The sequence below is a fragment of the Nilaparvata lugens genome, chromosome 1 (genome assembly GCF_014356525.2).
Source record: "Nilaparvata lugens isolate BPH chromosome 1, ASM1435652v1, whole genome shotgun sequence".
NCBI classification, from domain to species: domain Eukaryota; kingdom Metazoa; phylum Arthropoda; class Insecta; order Hemiptera; family Delphacidae; genus Nilaparvata; species Nilaparvata lugens.
Window position 1 is genome coordinate 82,660,814 of NC_052504.1, and position 26,572 is coordinate 82,687,385.

The following is a 26,572-nucleotide window of genomic DNA, read 5'->3' on the forward strand; positions in this document are numbered from 1 at the left end:
CAGCAAAACTGGTTGCTGTTGCGAAACATCAACTGGTTGCCTATAATCGCCAGGCTATTTACATTATTTGTAAGGTCGTCTTGCTTGTTTGAAGATTTCATCAGTTGGGTCGATACCCACTAACTGTAACAGCGGATCGGTCGAGAGGTGAGAGAGTTCAAATGCATGCACCTGCTCCATACTCATTGTATTGATGCATTCATCGAGCTTAGAAATTTCGATAATAAATCAGGAACTGATTGATGATTCCTGTGAAGAATTTTCTAGAATCTTATGCTTGAGATGAATTATGGTTGAAAGCGAATAAAATATGGAAATCAGAATTGGGAATATTCTGAGAATATTCTGATATAATGCTTTCCAAAAATCACAATATCTTTATATCTTAATACATCCATTAGTAAAAGTAAATTCACTTTACTTTATTCACTTTTACCTTCATTAGTAACTAACTATAAGGGACGTTTGCGCGGTTCAAGCTTTATCTGAATTTAATCATCTGGTGGCGTAAACTCAAAATGAGCCACATAAAACGAATGATATGGATTTAATCCAGTTTAGAATAAATTTGAGTTTGAACTGTCACTATGCAAACGGCACTAAATAGATTATTATTCAGAGAGAAAGAAAAATATCGAATGAAACAGATAATGATGATTATTCGTATTTCTTTCTTGTTGTTATTGATTTGTAATGAGATGGAAGCTGGCTGCTGATATTCTTCATAAGCTGGATGTTGAGAGCCAAGTCGATGCGATAGGTTACACATGCAGTGAAATCGATATGTTAGTGAAAGTGTACTAGTGGCTTAGGCATGATAGTTTGGGCTTTAAAACTGCTCTAGTCTATGAACCCATCTTACACTAAGCTAAAGTAAGATAAGGTTTTACATGTACATAGAACATAATGTTATTGAGTTATAGTATCATTAAAATGAACAAAGTATTGCACCTTCTGAATGATGAGGGATAGTGAGTTTACACGATGTACAGTATACCTTATCAATGAAAGAACATGAAATAATGACTAGAACAAGAAAACATCTATAAAGATTTCTCTGACGAGAGCAGAGTCATTTTTCGATCTCGATCGGTTGTAAATTTTGACTGACTTATCCAGTCTTTGATGTGAACTCAGCCTGAATTCACAAATATCCCACATTGAATTTGTAGAAAAGTTGAGCTCACTCTCTATAGGAGAGCGAAGCATTATTTCCGTTTAGGTACTATCTCTTAAGAAAAAAAAACGAATCATTGTGAGCTGATGAATGATTCATGCCCAAAAAACACTGACATTTGTTGTTGGAGTTCTCGAATTAAAATAATGATGAAAGTCCCCGGAATCGGAAATATTTTTTGTATGAGAACAGAAGCAAAAGTCTTTTTAACAAGATGACTCTTTCTTCTCGATTCATTAGACATTGTATGTAAGCGGATGATTAGTGGATCCCTGATATTTTAGATATAAACAGGCGTACAAGGTAAAAAATAATGAATTTGCAGAATCGGAAATGACGTAAGAGATTGGGGAGAAGTTTGATTTGTTTGAAAATCCTCTCAGAGGAGCCAAGTGAGCAAAATTCCTGAGGTGGGCTGAATACGACAGGCTTTTAGTTGCCTCACATCCTTCGCTGAAATATTTATCAAGCTAATTCCATCTGTGGATCGACAGTCCTCTGGGGTCATAATCCTGCACGGCCTGTGAGCCAATTAACACCCGAAAAGTGCTGCTATAAATGTTAATGAGAGGATACGGCGACAGGGATAGTCAATTAGTTGAAATTTTCAAATCGGCAGAGTGGTCCAGGTCCGCTGTGAAAAACAACTCGACTCGAAGAATGGCACGATCGAAGCCAGGTTTGGAAGTTTATTTCTAAGCCAATAATTGTTGAGATCAATAAGGCGTTGACTTGAAGGTCGTTGAAATCTGTCAAGCGTTCAAGAAATAAAAGCCGGATGGATTGACAACGATGGCTTGCAAACAGCCAGAAGACAGAGCAGCTCCTTGTGAGTTGAAATGTGCGGGTTGAAAAATCAATAGTATTAAATTGCTCTGCATTATTTTATTATTTATTATCTTACAAAGGCGACTTTCTAGAAGTATTTTAAGCCTGGGTGTTGATGATGGGATGAATGATAATACAATGAAGATAGAGTAATGAATGAATAAAAATATTGCAGCTGGTATCGAACATTCCAGATATTGTGTACAATATTCGAGTACAGATTTTTTATGGGGAATTATAACCCTGGATTGAAAATTCTCTGCTCCATTCTCATTGGAATAAACGTAATTCTCAATAGAAGAAGCCCATAATCTAATAAATGAGAAATTACTGAATTTCTTTTTTTTGTAACTGTAATCACAATATTGGCTGAGGACAATATAATAATGCTAAAACATATTAAGAAGAAATTCAAAAATCGTTTTCTTAGAATGAAATTATATTTTTTCACTGCTATGAACAGAATTTATATACGTTCAAGGTTCAATGGTTCCTCATTGTTGTGTGAGAATGATAGTTGAGTTAATGCTGGAAGACACAATTCTTATCAAAGGATATTGAACTGATCTGACAACTGGCGTGGACTATTATTATATTGCAAAACTATTAGTGATTGCTTGCCAGCTTGCTTGAAGGAAGTAAATACCTATATTACTTATTTTATCTGTGCTTATACTGTCCCTACATCGATAGACAGATCCAAGTTGAGACTACAAGAAGTGGAAACCTTTTGATTTCATATTATATTGCAAAACTATTAGTGATTGTTTGCCAGCTTGCTTATGCCATAAAGGAAGATAATACTTATTTTATCACTTATTTTATCTGTGCTTATACTGTCCCTACATCGATAGACAGATTCAAGTTTAGACTACAAGAAGTGGAAACCTTTTGATTTCATCCACTTTCTAGGTGAATTGACTCACAGCTCATTCTAAGCTTCTCATGGATAATCAAACATTATTATTATTATTTGACGAAATTTTTAGGGGTGAGAAATAATGTATTTTTCCAACTGTTTGTATGACATAACGATTTTTAGACGTTTTTGTGGCGGAGAGCTGCAATTTTGATTCCAATTCCTGTACCTACCCTGGTACAAAAATATGAAGAACGATAGCAGTTGATAATTATGATTAGTGATCAAATTTTCAGGCCACATCATTCATGTCTAGTTTCCTTGTTTCCGAGGAGGCTATCAGTCAATTAATGGAAATCATTAAACTTAATCGACTTGTTAAAAAAGAATCTTGCGCAATTAGCGTGAAAATTCAAAGTTATGGCGAAGTCAGGAATTGAGACAAACAAAATAATCGAAAGTGAAAGCGGAGGAAATAGCTACTGGCAATCTATCTGTGAGCATCAACAGCATTATTTCAGAAATTGTCATACCAGACATGAAACAGTTAAGATTATTTATATTCTCTTCTGTTTATAAATATAGTCGAAGAATGACTGTTGGCTCGCTCTAGGAAATTCCTTCTTGTCTCATTGATGTCTGTTGTTGCCTGAAAATTCCAATGTTGATAAAGCTCGTGAATGACTGTGGAGGGAAAAATATTGTTTCGTGGGTTATTATCCTGTTGTGAAACTCATCGCGATAATAAGATTATATAGACGCAATCAAACATCTAATAATAACATTGACCTAAAACTCTAGTTAACCAATTCTATTGCTTCCATTCTCATTTTGGGAAACTCCCAGAATGTGATAAAATTTGATATTGAACTTCCAACAAGGCAAAGGACCAAGGAAAAATTTGAATAGAGTATGTCAATAATACAGCATCATTATTAGTAGGAAGAAGGATTAGGTTTTCATGAAATCGTGGAACAATGGTACATTATTATTGACCGAGCGAAGTGAGGTCTAAGATTCAAGTCGACGGTTTGGAATTTAATGTTTAAATGTTTGAATGTTTATATGTTTATATGTTCATATGTTTATATGTTGCGCATTTTCGGCGAAACGCGGTAATAGATTTCCATGAAATTTGACAGGTATGTTCCTTTTTTAATTGCGCGTCGACGTATATACAAGGTTTTTGGAAATTTTGCATTCCAAGGAAAATATAAAAAGAAAAATATATTTTATATTTTAAAAGGAAAAAGGAGCCTCCTTCATACGCCAATATTAGAGTGAAAATCAGGCTATAGAATTTATTTATCATAAATCAGCCGACAAGTGATTACACAAATGTGTGGAGAAGCCAGTCTATTGCTGCGATGTATTTCCATAAGGTCTATAGTTTCAATCAGGTACTTGTGGATGAGAATAATGCGTGAGGTCTACTGTTCATAGAACTACTAGTTATTGTCATTAAAATTATTTAAATTGGCCATCACGTACAGTATTATATTTCTGAGACAAATATTGATCAAATTTTATGTTTTCATTAAGCATTCTGGGATAGAAGCTGGACTTCCTATATATAGGAGTATATAGGAGGTCCTGATAGAAGGCTTCTGGAGTTGAGATGCAGATGGTCATCTTGAAACTTATTCAATCATAATTGAAATCATGCACGATTATGCAGAAGCCAATGGGTTTCAGTTCTAATCTTAAATTAGAAAACTTGCATTGAGCAGTTATTTTTCAAAAGATTTTTGGAAATCTTCCGATTATAAACAATCCAATCACAGATTACAAGATTTGATAAGTCAGCGGTTCTAGAATTATTATAAGAAATTAAAAATGAGAGTAGTAATCAGAACTAAACTGTACAATTCCATCTTCAATGTTTTTGGTCACTGCCCACTTTCTAAAAAGTATCATCAACCGTTTTCGTCCTTGATCGCAGCTTATGCGTTGATTCACAATTTTCAACGCATCCTTCGCGCCTAGCAGTATGTTGGCGTTGTATAATAATTATTATTGTCTTGGGAGGCTGTTAGCCCATTGTTTATAATGTGCAGCTTCAATCGAACATAGTGTGCAGCGCGGCTTGAGCCGACATCAGCTGGAAGTCGCATGGCACTAATGGCACGAGTAAGGTGGGATGGTGGGATGACTAACTATATAAGGCCGGAAGATGTGAAGGTGGGCGCAGCTGCGTCACACCAGTGGGTTTTTGTCCAAGTTCGCTGCCGTAGCCTGAACGCCCAAACACACTCAAAACAAATAAAATTATCGCTGCAATGTCACACCGTTACGTGGAGCTCTGTGACATCCTGCGATTCCTTGGTCATCGACCTGCTAGATAGCCGATTATTATTTAATCCCTGGTGTTTGTTTTCATGCAGAAATGCAGTAACTCCCAACTGTTGGAGAACTGCAGCATCTTTGTTTGCTGCATGCACTGCTGCAATCATGTTTTGTAAAATCCTAGTAATATTGGAGTTGTTTCTCATAACACCAGTTATAGAGTTGGAAGATTGGTATGTAAGTTTCATGCCGATTTATTAGTCTTATTATATTGCAAAAGGTAATTTTTAACAGCATTTTTGTACTATAAAATTGTAAAAATATTGAAGTTCTTTCTCATGTCACCAGCTATAGAGTTGAAAGTTTAGTTTGAGTTTCATGCCGTATTCTTTGCTTATTATATTGCAAAAGTTAATCTTCATCAGCATTTATGTTCTGTAGAATTGTAGGAAAATATTAGAGTTCTTTTTCATGACACAAGTTATAAAGTTAATTGATTGGCCTATTAGTTCCATGCTGTTTTCATAGTATTATTCTATTGTAGAATTCTATTAAAGATAGAGTACTTACTACTGAAGATAGTAGTATTGTATTGTAGAAGTTAATTTTGATATTTTGATCAGTGTTGGAATAGAATGAAGAGCTCTCGTATACTACAGAATACCATAGTTTGGTAGGTCCATTCTTCACCGGATGTTGTCATCGTTAATGACTTTGAGATAAATTGGGATTTCATGCATTCATAAGTCAATTGTCAATTTTTTCTCTCTGAGTAGTTGTGTATCATCTAGTCTTTCTATACAATACTTCTTAAGTCGTTCTGAATCATCGACTTATTTTCACGACTCACGAACAAACCTTAAGGTTCATGTAAGCGTAGTTTCAATAATATTGTGAACTCATACTTATTCTATCATATTAATAGAACAATATAAAAACCTTATAGTACCCTTTATTATTAAAAACTTAAAAATGTTTCAAAGACTAGTTTCGACCCTAACTTAGGTCATTTTCAAGTTGAAAATAATAATTTCAAGTTCAAAAAATCATTGAATGGTACTAATATACTGATTTTGAAGTTGAAAATTACCCAAGTTAGGGTCGAAACTAGTCGTTGAAATATTTTGAAATTTTTAATAATAAAGGGTATTACAAGGTTTTTATATTGTTTTCATTAATTTGTACAAAAGTAGCCCATGAAAGTGAAGTGTTTTTATTCCATCATATATGCTGTGTATAAATGTACATTGTATGCATGTATTTTGTTGGAAACAAATAAATTCAATTCAATTTAAAACAAAATCATTGATTGGAGAATGGTACTAATATACTGATTTCTGTACGGCTTCTATTTAATTGAATTTATATTGTAGAATATTACAGTGAAAAATGTTGAAAGTCTTTTATTGGAGTCTTTCTTCCTGACTTTTCTACTTGAACGGAAAGTTAATAATACAATAATAATAATTTGATTAAAGTATTCCTATTTCCAAAATATCGATACGTTTTCCACTTCATTTAAGCTTTAATATGATAAGATTTCCTACGAACGAGTAGAATATGAACAGAGTTCATACTCATGCATTATCTATTCTATCGGAGATTCCTCACAACTCACATCCTCAGTATTATAATACACTTTCACTGTAGAACATTCTTATGAATGGGAAGATTAGCAGTGTTATACATATTTTCAGTAACTTTTGTTCTCTAGTAAGTTCAGATACTTAATATTTGAAAGGCAAACAACTTTCCCTTGATAGACCACTCTCTCACGTGAAGCTCCAACTTTTGTTAGTGTTTCAGTAGTCGGTGACCAACAACAGTCTTACAAGAATTATGAATTCTAAGCTACTGCAACTAAAATAATTATAAAACATACCTGTTGTTGCTGATTTGAATATTATCTCTTGTTCTTTTGAGATTGAAGCTATAGAATGGAATATTATTTATGTATTCTCCTGATAAATATCATAAGGACCATTGAAGCTCATGTAATACTCGCATTTGAAAAATAATAACTCTCATGAAAAAAAAATTCTTGACACTCAGCTCACTGACTCATCATGCTGTCTTGATTGACTATAGGATGACACAGTGGACTGTTTATATAGTGCTTAAACTAATCTGTTAATATAAAAACAGTAAAATATCATTCCAGTCTTCACTAATTTACCTGTTTTATACAAAAAGCATCAATCATCTTCCACTGGTCTTGAACTGAAAAACATCTGAGTTCTCAAGAAATATGAGGATATTTATGGCATTCATGCAACAACGAAGAGATTCCTGATGGATTATCCTAGATGGAATGTTAAACGATTCAGAAAAAATGACTGTGAGGCTAATTATTGTAACTAATAGTTCTTGGTTGATGAAAGAGAATAGGAGATTTGTCATGTTGATAACTTAATCATTTTCACCTTAGCCTTATCTCTAGGCTCCATTTTTTATATTCGCATTCCTAACAAATATTCTAACAGTCACATATTTCTGTTAAATATGACATTATTAACCTTGCTTCAGTCGCATCAACGATCCAAGTCGATCATACAAGGCCAAGCAACAAATTTCAAAACTCATGTGAATCGAATGATTTGAGGATCTATGTTGAACTCCTCTGTTGTTAACGATGCATAAAAATGATGTTTGAACTGTCAATACTTGTTTTCCATAAAAACGGGAAAAATAGATAAGAAGAAAACAAGCTCCTCCCACGTCGAATCAGAAACCCACACTGCTTGAATGGTTCAGCACTCTGGAAATACACATAAGCTGTTCTCGCTATATTTGGAACGGGTGAAAGAACCCTGTTCGCATGTTAGGTGTTTCTTCATTTACTTCAAGATTTTTTCATTTTAGTCTGTGAAAAGGTCACCAAGGTTCATGCTCGATCACAGCCTACCAACCCCTCACCACTCAACGATTAATTTGCTTAAAGAAATATTTCGCAGTTCCATAAAAACTTATTACTTCACTTCGCTAAAAGCAATCTACTGCTGATAGTCTCACATTCCGTGTATCAAATTCCAAAGTCACATGAAGTTGTAGGAAAGATTATCGGCAACCCTTGGCTGTATTACTGTTACAACTCACGCATCGAATGCGAAAAGCTTAATTGAGAGATCCATACATAGTAAAACATCATTGGAAATGCCAATTTCGTATGAAATTAGAGCTCTATATGATTTCATTATAATAACTACCGATTGCATTACTTTGATGCCAGGGGTGATGAAATGAGAAAAGAATAAGATAATCCGCTGATCACATCAAGCCTGAAGCATTTTTAAGAAAAACATTTACCTCTTCTTATGAATTTTAAAAAATAACGCACCCCAACTCCTGATGTTAAAAAAATTCAATGGGAGAATCATTCACGGTCATTTATTTTTAATAGAAATTCAAGTTGTAATCAAGAGAATATAACTTGAAAGATATTGACCAAAGTGGAATTGTCTGTCATATCACTTTCATTCATGAAAGAAAATCGTCAGCCTCATACTGTAATGGAATTGAATACTCCAATATCAACGTAAATACTCACTTTTCTCTATAGACTAAAACATATTTTATTGAATGGAAAAGAAATTATCAAGTACCCTCTTTTTCTATTTTTCCCATTCATGGATTTAGACTATTCTGATGAAAATTCCCAAACAAAACCTGAAATTCGGATTCATCCCAGTTCTGAATTGAAACAAAACCATTTATACTAATAAAATTATGAATTTCAATTCATAACATCATATATTATCATAACTCACTAATACTTTTCTTTGTTTACAGGTGAGTGGGAGTTACATTTCATGAATTAATAGACGTCTATCGAATGTTGTCGTCGCAGTGAGTAATTTAAATGAGTGCAGGTCACTCCCTCAATTTTATTGTTTTCATCAATGGAGAAGATGAATTTCTCCCATTCCGTTCAACAAGAAAGTTGTTGCTATTGTTGATTGTGTTCTCAAAGCGTTCAGTGCATGCATATCAAATCCCAATTCCATGTTAGAATGTCAAAACAATAATATTAGTATTTTGAATAAGAGCAACAGGTGGTTTAACGGATTTGTACTTGAAAAAACTGTGACTTCATAGAACAATCCAATTCAATGCAGAGAAAGCTGGGTGGCAAGGTGGCATCCTGTTGTAGCAAATAATATTGTGCTGTGTTTTTGTTCGCCTGCGTGCCAGCCCGGATAGTGCACAGCGCGCACATAGTGCGTGGAAAGAATAAGCTATCAGCGGACCCTCCCTGTTTCACGGTCCGCCCAAACTTTCTGGTCTGATAACATCTAGTCTAAAATTCAGCTTTTGCTTTCTAAGTGCATTCAATTTGGCGTCTTTCACTTCAAGTCGGCCTGTCATTTGCGTGATACTATTCGACAAATGGTCTTATTGTTCTAGAATGCTCTCACTTTCTTTGAGGTTAGCTCTCAACCGGAGTTTGATTAGATTGGATTGCTGCTCATAGAGCCAAAATAAACTTAATACATAAACATTTTAACCGCTTATGGACTTTGAAGGAGATTTTTGATTATTTGGAATAATTCTTTTCATTTCTTAATGAAGGAGCTATTACAACTTGCAAAACAACGTCACAGTGCTTCCGGCAACCAGAGAAAACTTCTATAATACTGCTGTATTCTGCTGTATTCCACTGCTATATTCTGTGCTGATACGTTATTCGAGAGTATTGTGCAAGGTTTTTTGACCATAGAAATGAAACATTTGCATCAGTGTTGAGTTTGATGGAAACATAGAAATAAATTGTGGTCAGATCATGTCTTCAAAATGACACAAAATCGTCTTCTATTAAATACCCTACTCCTGACGCCAATTGGCAGAAGATGTATTGGTAGACCGAGGAAGAGATGGACGCCGGAACAGGCTTGAATAGCCTAATACATGACGACGATGACGAAAAAATAAAACAAAGTGAATCAATATCTTACTGGGATTGATTCAAATATAGTGATAATAGATTTGTCTTTCTCATAGTGCTGTTAATTACTGAAGATTTAAATGTATCAAAGTATAAATTTAATGACATATTTTGCGTTAAAATTTATGATACTTTGATCCTCATTGGTACGAATAGAAATGATGTATTGCCTTGTGTAATAATTATTGTGAAATCTGTTCTGATGATAAACGATCTAAGTGAGAGATCCATATTATTAGAGTGTGCAGAAAAATATTTTATTCTCTTCTTTCATATGAAAATTCTTCAAATGAATGTGTTCATTGAGATGGGGATATCATTCACACATCATGTGGGTCATGGCTCTCCAAGTTCACTCACCAAAAAACATAACGTTGTTTGAATCTTCTCTGATAGTACAAGAGATGAATTCAGGAAAAGTAAATTAGCTCGAAGGCCGCATACAGGTCGTAGGTTTACCTCCTGTGAAAGAAAATAATTACCAAAAACGCGCGCGCATTACTACTGAAGAGCCAGTGAATTCCAAGATGGGTTCAGCTATTACCAACATAATATGAGTTATGAATGTGTCTATAGTGTTTATTGTCGTAAAGGAGATTCACTTTCTTCGTGATTAGCATACGCATTCGGTTTCTAGAAAGCCAGTCGGATGATTTAAAACCAATGCTTTTCAATATTCAGGTGCACCGTTGCTCTGATCAAACCATCATTCTTTCGTTTTTACTATCTCTTACACTTTCCCTTCCATTTATTTCTCTCTTACTTATACGACCACAGTGTTAGGTTTAGAGTTACTATCCTAACAATATAATTCATCATCAAACTACTTACTTTCCATGGAAAGTCTACAAGCTCTCATCTCCAAACACCAGATATCTTCCGGACCATTTTTTTGCGAGATTCATCATCCCTCAGCTCTGAAGAAGGTGGAGAGAAACTGGCAGGATGTAATTTTTAAAGTATAAGATTGTTGAAAAATTCAAATATGAGTCTTATCAATTGATTATTTCAGATGGTTTTATGGTCAGATATAAGAATAGAGTCCTTCAATAATGAATTTACAAGAGTTAAAAGCCACATTAAAAGTGTATTTCTGCCACCTGTCTGAATAACACTGTACGGCAGTACTTTGGATAAAGGTAATTTTCAATCAAATGTAGAGCTTGCATCTAAATTCTCCATGAAAATTGTATGGAATCTTATCATTCCTTTTCTTTCGATAATTCCTAATTGAAAACGTAGAAATTACTTGTAACATTCCTCGATTTCAAAGTCTTGGATGAAGTATTAGAATCCTTTTGAAATAACATTAGCCACCTAAGTGCCAAGGAATTTCGTGGAACTTTTTATCATTATGTTGTCATCTATCTGTCCCGTTGCTGCGCCATTTTCTGTGTGAATTTGAGGTGGACTGGACAAATATGGTGTCCAAAACTCTCTACCCTATGAACATACAAGAAATTTTTTTCAATTTTTTTTTTTGATTAGGGAAAAAGGTTAACTAAATGTAATTTTTGCCAAGAGATGAGAGCGTAAGTATCAAGTAGAAACCCATCAAACTATACTTGATCCTTCAAACCATGGAAGCCATCTACTCAAACCATGTCCTTATCTCATATCTCATATCGATTAATCCTCATACTCGAACCATGGAATCCTCCTAATCAATCAAATTGATTCCCTGTTGTTCTCTTTTTTTCGATGAATGTCAGTCACAGTCTCACCAAACTATCAAACTATCATACCGAGTCAAGTTCCTTTCCTCATTTTTTCTTAATTATTATCAAGGAAATCAAGCAGGTGAATGCTGGAGTTGATGAGAAAACAAGATGATGTATTATTATATTTTGTGAAAGGATTATAAATTATTCCGTGGTCGGTAACAGCATCGTCAATGGACGTTATTGCAATTAAGCTCGCCGGATCGGGCTGAGGAAGCTTAACTGTCTTTTGTCTAGAATGAACGCCGCTGGAATCCAGTTCAAGGAAACTCGCGAACAAACGGCGAATAGCAACACGCTACTGAGTGATGACTGACTGCGGTGGTGGTAGAACGCTGCTCAATGAGAGAGGATGCCGTGTAACTGTGTACCATGTTCGCTTCTTGAAGGACCAATTCGCCTCTTCATTATCGCTGATATGTTTGCCTCTTCTTAGAGATTTCAATGATCAAGTTGCATGGAATCAAGAAAAATTCCTCCATAATATCCGTACGCATCCTAGTTTAAACTTTTGAACTAGTTTGAACTATTCTACGAGGTTTTAGAAATACAAGTTGGAACGGATCCGAATTGTTCCAAAGAATAATCACTCTAAAATATAGGTTTTCTATACCTAATATCTATTACCTTCTATCTGCTTAAACTATTTCATCTATTTGTTAACACACTGTGCTTTACTTGAGTATTATGATGAAGAATTCAAAAACATGTCAATCTCCATGCACTCATTTTTTTCTAGTTTTAGTATTTTTTCTGTTGAATGAATAATCACTCTAGAATATAGGTTTTCCATACCTAACTAACATCTCACTTCTGATTTGTTTCCCAGAGCGACTGGAGCTGCCTGTGAAAAAGAAAACAGTAGTATGCACAATAAGAGGCTGCACTATTGACAATATTCTTGTCAATTTATTATTAAAAATAAATATTTAAATTATTTTCCAAATTGAGAAATAATTCATTATGAATAACAATTAAGAATTCACGCAAACATAAGCTTGCGCTATTTCATCTATTTGTTAACACACTTTGATTTACTTGAGTAACGCACATCATATATTGACAATATTCTTGTATTTATTTATTTATTTAGCGTATGGCAGTATACACAACACATTTATGATCACAAAATTCGAAAAAAAAAGAAAACAATAGAAAATTCATATATAAATCGAATGAAAATATCTTAGTCACTTTTGACCTGGAAATTAGAGGCATGCTTCCAGGGTATTTAAGTAGGCTATTGATGCTGGTTTAGCCACCAGGAAATCTTCATGTGCACCTGTGTATGCTGATCTGGGACATTCCTCCACTATATGTCTCACAGTCTGGACTGCTCCACACTCACAGAAAGGGAATATTCTTGTAAATCATCAAATATATATATATATATATATTATATATATATATATAATATATATATATATCAATTTTCCAAATTAAGAAATAATACATGACGAATAACAATTAAGAATTTACACATACATAAGCTTGAACTATTTCATCTATTTGTTAACACACTTTACTTTACTTGAGTATTATGATGAATATAATTCAAAAACATGTGAATCTTCATGCAATCGTTTTTTGGAGTTTTAGTATTTTCTTCTGTGTTGACTGTGAATAAATTTTGGCTCTCTATCGTATCAACTAGCCACTAATAACTGTCATCTATTCTTGGCACTCTTGAATAACTCACACCGTGAGAATTCACAGTATTTGCGCAATCTCACATATGACATTTGAAAATTCTATAAGAAAACCATTATTGCGTAGGTATTGTCAGATTATCATTCATATCAAAGTGTTATAAAAGTGTTTCAAACTTGATGGTAAGAGGATTTGATCGTATTACAATGTTAGGGCTGGAGCCAGTTCTATGCGCATATTTTATAATGAGTGTCTTCGTTTGAAGAATTTGACAACCACATACTTCCCGACTCTATCATTTGGATAAGGTTAACTTCTCTGATGTAACTAAAGGTGGCTGATTAATTTTGATCAGTTAAAATTATAATCTTTGTGGCATTCTTCAACTTTCTCTTACGCATACAATAATATTATCAGAAACTCGAGGTGGTCGGACTACTAATCACTGGAAGACTCGAAAACCTGCTTTCAAAGCAATCTAAGCGTTTTCGGCTGTTGTTTCTTCATTTGTTGTAAAAGATTTGTATCCCAATGAACATTCAGATTATAAAAATGTAGACTGGAGGATAGGGCTAATGATAACTGCACTTGAAAAAGTGCATAATAAGTCATTTAAAACTTTGTGCAAAAGAAACTCCCCTACCTATAGTGCTTCAGGTACGAGAATAGCTTGAAATTGCACCGACCCTATAATGTTATTTCTATGTTGGATACTTGTCCTGAAGCAATGCCGTAATTTTCCCTCTGAGAATGTAAATCTTCTTTTGGTCAAATACTAATTTCAGCTGTCAATAGATTTCAAAGCCATGTATTCTCTATTTCATTTATTTATTTATTTATTGATCGCTGAATTGGAATTCTTCATAGAATGTTCTTCTCTGTGTCATTTACTGCTCGTCTGAAACGATATTCAAATTCAAAGCTCATTCATAGTTGAGAATGATATTTTATCTATCAATGTACAAATAAAAAGATACCGTAAATAAATTAATAAATATTCAAGCAATCAAATTTATATTCAATATTATTTTGGAAACTTTTTTGAAATTTTATTAGATTCTTTCAAATTCATCTTTGTTTTTACTTACTTTTGTTGAATTTTAATGATACTTGTTTATATACTCTTAAATTGACCAGTAATGGTCGAGTCTAGCTATGAATTCAATTCAATTTCTATTATTTATTTTATTTATTTAATCATTCAGAATTACACAACTTACAGAAAAGTACCACATGCTTATAAGCCCAAAACGGTTCCAATTAAACTCTTTTGCAAACTCCTCCCTTGCCATCCCTCTTTTAAAATCGTTATATCATCTAGGTTTGAATAGCAGATATTTTATAGTCTAGCTTAGTGAGTTGTCCAGCCTTAAGTCTTACAACTTTATATCATTTCCTTGAAAAACACGTTCCAATCTCTGTACAGATGCATTTGAGATGCAGGTATGTACAGCTAAGACCTTATGTAGTGGTATCGTTGACTGTAGAATAGGAGTTGGCTGGTCGGGTGAATAGTGAGTAGAGTGATGAAGCAGCCAGTGTAAGCTGTGGAGTTGTGGCTGGCCAACAGCTATTACCTGATTAAAACCAGAAAGGAGTGAAAGTGGAAGAAGAAGCTGAACGCTTGAGTAAGGATTACATGACCTTGCTGAAGGTAACATCAACACACGTTTCCATTACCATATTTTGATTCAATGCTGATAAAAAGTTATGGAACATCTTAATAATAATTATTCCTTTCGTCTTTTTCAACTTCTTATAACACTAATGTACTTCAATGAAATAGAGCTTCTAAGACGAGTATCTAGAGTCTAGACTATAAAGAAAGCCATATAGAAAGTGGCGTATTGTGTTGAATATTCAGAATAGTTTTATAAAAGTTTATTAATTTCAATGAATCAGTGTCTCCAGGTTTTACTTTTGAGATGAATTGAGTTATAGCCTAATCAATGAACCTCAAATGCATTCTAGGTATATTGGTTATCGTTATATTATATTCCTGATGATTATTATGTTCCCATTAGTATTTTTCTTATTTTTCACATGATCTGGATAACGTTGGAAACCGATAATTTCACTTGAAATTCACCATACTTGCTGTGCAGGAGAACACTTTTATCCAGCCTAGATTAAGTTATCTAAAAAATCGACTTTTCCAAAAATTAGTGTTTTTTTTAATGAAACATCAAATATGATGAATAATTCACTCATATTTATGATGAATATAAGTTGACAATCACTTCACTTTATAAATAGAATAAAATACAGTATATAAGATGCAATTTCTTTTCATCCCGTGACGTCTACAGAGAATTTACTGCAGTTCTAAGCAAGTGAGTTGTATTTTCAGGTGAATAGCTAGCTAACCTCATTCAAACACCATTAATCCGGCAGCTAATCGGGTATCACAGTTACGTGAATAGGAGTCTGGATAGAAGTCATTCAAGTCATAGAGCTGACATTATGCGTCAAAAGCCATCTGAAGCAACGACATGATTCTTGCCTTATTATTTCGTCAGCAGGTACATTAGTGTGGCCCACTACCGCATACAGTGTTATTTGAGACACGGAGTGACAGCAGAGAAAATCATATTTCTTTTTCAGATAATACTCAAGAAGTGGAGGAGCCTTGGGGCTGTCATTCCTATAATCTACCTAGTAGGCGGCAGTTTTGATTGCGCATAAACAATGGAATATTATCGATGCTCTGATAGCAACAATCATAACTATGAAAACCTTGACTTATATATTGTAACTCAACTGTTCCACTGCTAATATCCAGAGTTGACAGTAGTCTGTTCTTTTTAGAAGGACGAGATGTCGCCCCAAACGAACTCCATGGCTTTGTCGATTAGTAGTTTTTACAATAATTAAAATTCGGAAAAAACGTAGAACATAGCTCCCTCCACCCGAAGCTCCTTGTCGAAGAAAGTTCACAATTATACCGATCGTCGATTCCACTCGGAGGTTGGAGAAGAACAAGAACCACAAAAAGAGACTTGTCAGATTCTAGTAAGATTGCCAGATTCTCCAGCAATAATTTCTCAATCTCAGATTCCGTGAGTAATTTATGGATAATTAAGGATTGAGTGAATGATGTTAATCATCGAGATCGCATTGAAATAATACGTGATAACACGTTTATTGATAAAATTAATATCAAGTACAATGAGAATAATAGATAACAAAGAGCTGCTCTTGTGAATTTTTTCATTCATATACCGCAAAGGTCTCAAATTGATTTTTTATAAACTACGTTTTTAATAATTAATTGACTTGATATTCACTTAGTGTGCTGAAAGGAGTAGTGAAAAATAAGAGAAAATACAAGTGAGAAAAACAGAAATAGGATAAAAGTTTAATAATGAGTTCAAAAGACTATCACAACCCAGGGTCAGCAAATTCAAAGTCAACTATTGTGAAAAGAGTGCCGTGTAGGGTCATCTCCAAATTGGAACACGTCCACGTCACGTATCACACTCATATTATGGAGAAGACTACTCCAACATGGACAAGTATAGATATTAGATATTACAGTTGATGATGATCAAGCCGATCCTTTTGAATAGTGGGATCATTTCATTATCGGAGAATACAAAGAAATTCAATTTGGGACTGAAATAAAAGAAGTGGTGGCCAGCTAACAGTGGCTGGAAGTTGGACAACGTCATGTTCTGATTGAGGCCCCTCCTAGCCGTACTCCAGACTGTGATCTGCGTTGATATTATTATTTTATATCGGTTCGTGTCTTGGTTTCTTGGCAGAGCGTGCTGAGGCTGATTTCAAGCAGTGATTGTCGCCGGCCCCGGACTTGGCTGAAGGTTGTCCACTTTTACTTACTGTCCACGCTCCCGCTACACCAGTAAAGCCTCAAACCGTTCGCTACAAATCTGATTCCTTCGTCGATAACGATTCTTATATTTATTCATGGACTTTCAAGATCACTTAAATCATCGGTAAGAAGCTGGCGCAGATCCAATGCTGGTTGTAAAAATAAACTCAGAAATACATATTTTGAATTCCAGTTTCCAATATTTATGGAGAAACTTATTTTAAAGGAAAATGCAGAATGCGCAAGCAAAATCGTCGAACTACCTTCAAATTCAATCGTGAATTGGTTGCATTCATTTGAAAAATATCTTACATGGTTTTTTCTCATTGGAAAGCGTTCGTTGGATCGTATGATCGGATATAGTTTTAATAAACATTTTCTCTGCTTAAAGCCTCAAAAATGATTAATATATTCCAAAATTTATCTGCTAAAAATCTCAAAAATGAACAATGAGAATCTCTTAACCAACTTGTAGGACAAGTTTCATGGTTTTTTTTAACAAGATAGTTCATAACGTCGTTTATGAAACATCAAACCACTAACAAGACTTGACTGTTACTAGACCTACTCAGGGAAACTTCTATAGTGGTATACATTATGAATCAAACAAATTAATGATCCTTTTTTTGACAAGATCCAGCTCCTCCTGATTAGATGGGCAGTGGATGCTACTTAATCTATCTATCTATATATTTATCGATTTATCTTTCTCCAATGTTCTCTATCATTTGGAACGACGAGACATTCTATAAACAATAATGTCCCAAATATTCAAACTTCCAAGTTTGATAAGTATGATGAAATTATACTGAATTAGTCTGAAGGAGTGATTGTAGATTATGTTGATCTCAACTGTGGAAGAATAGATTTGCCCGATAGAGCAGCGTTACAGTTGGCAGCTAATTGATTTATTTCGGCGACCGCCAATTGAGCAAGAGGAGCGCTCACTTTGCTTTCTCGTCTGGACGGTCACCCTTCGACGCGCAGCACGCTTCGCTTGTAGCAAGCAGCTGCACTAATCCAGCATCGGAAACCGTTCTGCGAATAATTTTCCAATATCTAGGTAAATTTCGGCAATTCGATGCGGCGGTTGTGCTGTTTGGTTTTGTTCGTAGTGTAAACAAGTCGATACTCTCAGCAAACAGTAGAAACGACGCGAAAAACAAGAACAGTGATTAGCAGACAAATAGCGGAGCGCCGTGTTAACCAGCCGCGCCGACTTTCTACGCTCGCATTTTAACAGTCTCGGCTTCACAGCTACAGCTGTTTCGAAATTGGATTTCCTTCGACGCAATTTGAATGCTGACTGTCTGTCCGTTCAGTGTCTCCACAACTTGTTGCAATGCTGCTGCGTACCTTACCACTACTACACCGCACGTCTCTTGCGCGCTTTTGCAATATGCTCCATCTCGAACGAGTTAGTAATACTGATCGATGGAATCAGTCTCATTTAAACAAACAGACACTATTCCTCATAGTGCTTATTTCATACGATCAAACTAAGACAGTTCAGGTGTTTTGTCCCTCTCAGATAGTGCTGATACATTATTTCAGGGGTTTGGACGTAAACTTGGTATTTGAAAAAAGTTCCCAACGATATAATGTGAAGGTGGAAAAGAAACTGAGAATTTTTTTTTTCATTAATCTTCAAATAATAAATAGTCAGTTTTCACAAAATAATGTGAAATTGGTAGAGAATTCCTAAATAATAGTAATGGTGAAATCAAATCCGATGAAACTTCTTCTATCACAGTAAGACATTATTTATTTTTTACTACATCAATGTCGTCATAAAATGGGTATTCAGGAAATATCATAATCTGGGTTGAATATATTTCATAGCTATTGTGGAAAGGAAAATGTGAATTATTTAGAATAATGTTTGTTCTGCTTTGCTTTAGCCTCTCTCCTTGAATCAAACAGTAGTACCGAATCTTATTCAAATTTCTATTTATAGTTTTAATCAGTTCTTAAAATTCTAATTATATAAACTCTCATATTGAGAACCATTGTGCTTTCCTACTTCTCCTTCCTCACCTAATTTGCCACTCTAACAAAACTGTATCATCCATTCCACTACCTTCGTTTATGTTACTTCATTTGCATTATTTAAAGTACCGTACAGTAATTTGAACCAGTGAAGTTGTCACAATATCTTCCAACCGTGCTAGAAATCTTGACGGCACTTGTTTGCTTTTCGTTTCACGTTTTTTTTACAAGACGAGTACTTCTCTATTTAATGAGAGAGAAAACAAATAGTGTCAAGTACTTTGCTCAGCTAATTCAAATCTTGATTGAGCGTATCGAAGCTTGACAAAATCGATCAAGTCCTATTCATTATCAATGAATTCCGTAGTAGCTATAGTAAGGCAAACTGTTGCTTCATTCATGAATGAGAAAATTATATCATTGAGATCTAGCTGAATGAGAGAATACAACTTCTTTCATAATGAGAAGTCCTTTGATAGGAATGGGCTAATGTAAAAATATAACTTTATAACTTGCTTCATCGAAGTGAAATTCTCGAGCTTCCCTTGCCACAGAAATTTACCTACAAAATTTCTTCTTATTCATCCTTTCATCATATCATTATTCCCTCATTAGTTTAATTCAGATCTGTTCAAATTTCAATCTGAAATCAAATAACTTACCAAATTTTCCCTCCAAATCGTAACATAACGAATGAACTACCTTGTTTTTGGGATTACATCCTCTGTAGTTGTGAGCTGATTACAAGCCACCTTTCTTCATAGAGGATGCATGCTCTCCATTGATTAACGTTTTGTCAGCGAAATGCACGATGACATGGCTCGCGTTTCACACTCAACTGCCATTAAGTTGATGTAATAGTTGACATGTTACGCTAATCGCTTATGGTGTCGTGATTTTGAGCTGATGAGAACGGCACATCTTATATTTGAGTGGTTCAACGACGTGAGAAAGTGTTTCATAACCTCAAGACTCTTCTCTCGATTGAAGCGTGTGTGCACGGTTATAAAACAATGAACTTTGTGATTGAAAACAGGTTCAATATACCACGGATGAGGATTCCAAGTAGCTGGTGATTGAATCCTTGTATCCCTAATGATAGGTGCTCTAAATGGAAAACCATGTTACGATAAGGAGTTGTGAGACGCTATATTTAGAGCTACTCGTAGTTGTATTCAACCACTTCATTTGATAGTGGATCGAATTTTCAAACAATTTTCTATTCTCCTATTAATTTTCAATTTCAATACTCCAACAGTGGGTGATATCACTTGTGTACATGATTGAAGCGTTGGGCCAACAATTCATTTTTGCAGAAAGAACAAGAACTAATCGCAAATAGAAAATAAACTCAAGCTTCACTGATAGCAGAAATAATAGAACTGTAATCTGAATTCTGAATCATGATTTTATAAAGGTGCGTACAGATTTACGCGCCGCGAACATGAGTTGATGCCAAGCTTTTTATATCTGTATCTTACCGTTTCTGTAAAAATACAGATATAGTCAACTGATTAAAAGTGAATTCCTCATGTTCGCGGCGCATATATCTGTACGCACCTTTATGCTTCAACAGTGAGTGATATCACTTCTGTGATGATTCCGATTTCCTAATGATGGGGGAATCATTTTTCGCTATCGGGCCAACAATTTATTCTTTGCAGGAAGAACAAGAACTGATCGTTAATAGAAAAATGAATCTTCAAGCTGCATTTCAAATCACAAAATAATAGAATTGTCATCTGCATTTTTAATCATGATAATTAAGGCCATAAAAGTACCTTAACCCTGTTGCCAAAACCCCATCATCAATTGGAAAGATGTGGGATTGAGTTGAAATGTTTGCAACAAGAAATGTTCGCAAATAGAAAAATAAATCTTGAAGCTGCAATCTAAATTACAAAATAATAGAATTTTCATCTGCATTTTGAATCATGATAATTAAGGCCATAAAAGTAACCTTAACCCTGTTGCCGAAACCCCATCATCAATTAGAAAGATGTGGGATTGAGTTGAAGAAGAAAAAATCAACGAATTGAAACAAAGGAATTGTTGCAGCAAACCACTAACAAATTAGGCTATTTATTCACTAATGAAATGAGAAATTACTCTGTGGTATAAGTTCAATATTGTGCAATCATCAATTATTGCTGATTGATCATTGAGAACTCGAATATAATGGCTGCGGTTACTTTTTATCACGGCCTGATGAGTTCGACCGCACAAAATAACTAGTATAAAATGCATTGGAGTAATAAAGATGAGTTCATGCTTTGGTAATTATCGTAACCATTTTTTGAAGGACTACGATATATTCCTGAATGCTACACGTGGATTAGAAGTGCAGTATTTCATCTAAGATCTAGGTCCGGTTCAATACTTGATTTTTTTTGATAACGCAATTCAATGAAGTCTTTCTTACCTTCAACTGAACTATTACTACCATTTTATGTATAATGCAGCCACATGAATACGAAATGTCAATATTTCAATCGTGAATACCTCAGAATTATAAACGTAGTCTACAAAAGTATTAATATTGAAACTACGTAAAAATCTAGTCTCAAATTTTGACATTCAATAACTTTTTCATGTGTGTACCAAATTTGATGATTGTTTTTGTTATGTTCAGTAGCAGGTCTATAGCCTATCAAATTTATGATCCGACTTCAGGACTCTTTCCTACGGCCCTTCAAAGTGTACATATAATCCTTAATAATGATGCCGCGGTACGAACGACGTGTTATAGATGCTTGAGTAGTTAGATGTCTTAGAAGTTAGACCATGATTACAAAATTATTGTAACGAGATAGGTGTTAATATTTCCATGAACATTCTGTATTTAATCAATTGGCCAATCATGAAATCGATACTGTTGCCAGTTGAATATTGACATAGATATTCATAATATCATGGTTCCAGTACCATTAACCAATACATTGGTTCAATTGTCAATGCTCGCAATACAGCTAGAGCTAATCCTCCCAGATTTGAACTGATTTGACCCATTTCTGAGACAATCCGGATCAAGAGTTCTCATTGCAAGCTGTAACAGTTACCTGATCCACTGCCATAGAAACACTGCCTCTGTCTCGATTCATCAGACATCCATCAGTAAAGGCAGGTCGGAACGTTTGAATTTTTTTCTTCAACTACATAACGGATGAGGGAAGAATACTCTTGTCGAAGTCTAGGTAGTCTCCGTTAGCACTATGTGCGTTTAGTACTAAACTTCCCGCGATAATTGAACAGAAAAACTAGTTTAGCCGTAATATATCAGTGGTTACCGTCGGACACTCTAGAAAATTGCAGGTTTTCTCGGAACTCTGAGACAGGACGGTCTCGCTCGATTGAATGTCAGTGTGACTGGGTCATGTGATTTTATTACTCATAGATTCTCTTGAAAAATTTTCAACTTCAACTGAAACGTTCTCTAGACAAATGAATGTTGGTACTCTATACCAACATACCTTGAACTTCAAATACCTTGGATGTCTCTGATATGCAAGGTATTCCAAGTTCCACACAATCTTTATCATACGCGATTTAGGAGGCTAGGGAAAATTTGTGATGGAATAGCTTCATACAATTTTTAGTGAGAACACTAACTTCGACATGTTATATAGTATTGAAAATTGACCTTCAAAATCACTTCCACGTATGCTCTGGACTGCATCAGCAGAGTAGTTGTATATCTGCGATGACTTATTTCTTAATCACAATTATAATAATCTCACTTTGTAGATCAATTTTCACGAACAAATTTAATTACATTCGGAAATTCTTGTTGTCAATAATTCATCTTGGATCTAGCATTTTTATTACGGTTTGAATGCATGTGGAAAAACAAACGTTAAAAATAAAAATTCTTTCACTAACCTCATCTTTCACAATCCAGTCAAATGTCTCACACATTTTCTTCCAATTCATAATAAACTTTTCCCAATTCAGATCAATGATAAACTTCCTGATACCGCGAGTATGATCCTGTTTTTGGTTTCATATCATTCCTAGATAGTAAAAGTAGATAAGGAATGTACCGCTACAGAACAGGTCCAGAAAAAACTTGTTACCTCACACTGAGAGATAAATTCTCATTCGTCATAAAGTGAAAATTTATTGTTTAGTCCATTCGAACAACTTTCAAATCGGTTTGTACATGGTTTCTCTGCCTGTGTAAAACAGCTCCAAGAATATTTATATTGGGGCTCCAGGTTGTAGTTTCTGTGATTGTCGTAGGTTGTGATACTAGAGCAATAATTCAAACTTCAGACTATAATTTTGTTCGGATAGTCTTCTAAAGATTAAGAGAGGGGACTTCTCCGTTCAGATAGCAATGGTAGATGAAATTCAGATATTTATGTACTCAATTATCGCTATTTTTGAAATTTGAAATTTTAGAGAGAAGAATCATGTGAGCCTCTTCACTGATATGTGTATATTAATTTTGCATTCCTTCTGTAGGACTTTCGCTTGAAAGATCCATCGAATATTCACTCTTACTTTCAGAGTAAACAGTATCGATTTCAACAAGATGGCTGCAGACTCTTCCTAACAATGACAACTTTTCCTTGTTAACCCATAGCTAACCGGTCTTGTTGAGCTCAAATATCAATTGAACCTTGATAAAAGATAATATTGCTTTCAACTTCAGTGTCGGTCAAAAGTCTCTCTTATTGATGAAGATCATTACACATTTTTTAGCGATAGTTCAAGCTGCTGTAACTGATCATCCATTTTTGATGATGATATTATGAATCACTGAACAGGACTTATGATTATAAGTTGCTAATAAATTGAATCCATTTCTTTTTTGAAAACTCTTGTCATCAGGCGTTTTCTACAATACATGGCTTTAGAGTCGAAACTCCAGTCTGCCATCGCTATAGCGGTCATGAGGTTGAGTCCATTAGGTCTTTTCTACCACTCTCCACCACCTTGTCCATGGGCACGTTGAAATGTAGGTCTCGGCTGATATCTAATATCGTGTTGCTCATTGACGGCTTATATATCTGCTTGGGCAAGGTGAAACTTCTATCATCAAAACTCTCAACCGATAAAATTCATACGAACATGATTATTATCCAAGCCTACAGTTACTGTATCATTATAATATAGTAGCTGTATACATGCAGATTCATAAATTAATCAGATGTATCAATTATCAAAGGAAAGAACAAGTATGACTTCTCATACAAGACTGAATCCATAACTTTTTGTTATATCTTAATCTCTACATGTTTCTTTTTTAAGCTGCAAATTTGTTTTGATCACAGCATGTTTCTATATTTGTCATCTATGAAAGACTTATTTTTGAACAGAAATTATGTAATATATCTAAAAAAACAACAAATAAATTATGGAGTTTGTGTTTGTTTTCAGCTGTGGGCCGACACTGCAGAGTGACATGGTCTCCCGACGCCGGATTCTCTCTCGGTCACGTGACGACCTCAGTTTCGACAGTCCTCCAGCCTTCGCTCCCGAAGAAGAGGAGGATGTTTGGTACCAAAAGGAAAAATTATATAAGGTAAGTGAGGTTCAATGAACTTATATCCATTTCATTGTTAGTTTCCTTGAATTTATTAGTGTTTATTCCCTTAGAATCTATTCTACTTGAACCTCTTTCACTATTTTGCAGTTGAAAGATTACTTGAAAATGAAATGGTTGTAAGTCCAAAATTCTAAGAAAATTTGATGTAAGAGAAAATTGTTTTGTATATAATTGTTATATTTATAATTGTGAGATAACTTCAACAAAGAATAATCCAATTGAAACATTTAAACGTGGAAGAGATGAAGCTTGTAGCTTTGTAGCATCCCATTATTGAATTTGGATCGAGTATATTGGTTATTTCCAACAAGTTGAGATCAAAACGTTCAAATTCTTTTATTCATTTATTTATAAATTGATACATACAATATCATTCTCAACTATGAATGATTGGGAAAGGAACAACAGGCTCAAAGCCCAAAACTGTTCCTTTCCCAAAATTTAGATTTGGGAAATTGTCCGAAAATTACACTCTTCATGATTTTTATCCAATATAGAGTCCAAAATATTTATAAACTAGCGATTTAGAATTTAGAGAAGTTGAAAACAAAATTTAATTAGAATACTCCACTAAATCACCACTGATAACTAAAAAATACTGTATTAATTATTGAAAATTTTAAAACTTGAAAAGAAACACAAACTTACTCCTAAAACAAATTTTATAATGTATGACAAGTAGAGGACAATCACCCAAATTTTTCCTCATTTATCACCTCATTACATCATCTACGATCAATTTCTTATCTCAAATTCATGTATATCAATAAAATTACCAGTATCATTGATAATACTCTCATATTTCGAAAGTGTCCAATTCATATTGGTACATACTCGAAACTCATATTCTACGGCCAAAATGAATACAGTTAACCATCTTCAAAGTGTACTTCATATTTTCGATTATTGATAGACTTTTCATATGATGTCTATGTTGCGATAGGAGTATTTGAGTGAGTTTTACTTTTTATTAGTCAGAAAGATTTCAATAGAAAGTTATGTTCGTTGGTTGCCTTGAAACTTTAAATTTAAGGTCCCATTCATCATTTTCGATGCTCCCTTCATCATAGTTTTCACTTTACGGGAGTAGAATTACTAATTTCATCCAAGTTATCATTATTATAGTTTGTGGAGAATTCTAGAGGTAACATACAGGTTTCTTTGGTAATCTATCGTAGTCACAAAAAGGTGTGTTTATGGTAGAGCACACAGGCTAACAAAAGACGGAACAAGTCTATTTCGGGTGAGATGAGGCTGATGAGAGGAAAACACTGACGCTTTCACTTCTATCAAGGTCGACCGACGGCATACGGCGCAGGGTACGCATCTTAGCTTTTACTATCAGTTTCGAGAAATTTTTGTGTGATATTGGATTCTTCTCATTCCAATGGTGATTGGAAATAGAATCTGTTCAGTGCTGGACCAATACAAAGTGTTTCAATGATTGATTATGGTCTTCGTTTCTCAATAATAGCTCGATTATGAAGTTAAATACTCACGGCTGTAGACAGCATTCTCTATTTTTCCCAATTTTGTATTCTCTATTCCAGCTTAAATTACTGTGTATGGTACTAATTTTGAGGAATAATACATTATAGATATAACTTTCACGAAGTGTGATTTTTTGCACTTTCATAGGAAGATTTGATAAGGAAGGACAGACTTAATCCTTCATTTGAATATTAATTTATAAGAATATGGATTCAAATAATTATATATGAAGTTATAGGAAGAGAC

The 26,572-nt window shown here is 34.4% G+C and overlaps 1 protein-coding gene across 1 annotated transcript in view; it reads left to right on the forward strand.

Annotated features, from left to right (window-relative positions):
• The window catches only part of LOC111043775, a 176,658-nt gene that overhangs the window by 72,244 nt on the left and 77,842 nt on the right, over positions 1–26,572 (forward strand). Inside the window, exon 4 of the mRNA XM_039445326.1 lies at positions 24,667–24,811. Within this exon, the coding sequence (XP_039301260.1) occupies positions 24,667–24,811 (145 nt within the window). The remainder of the gene's footprint in view (positions 1–24,666; positions 24,812–26,572) is intronic.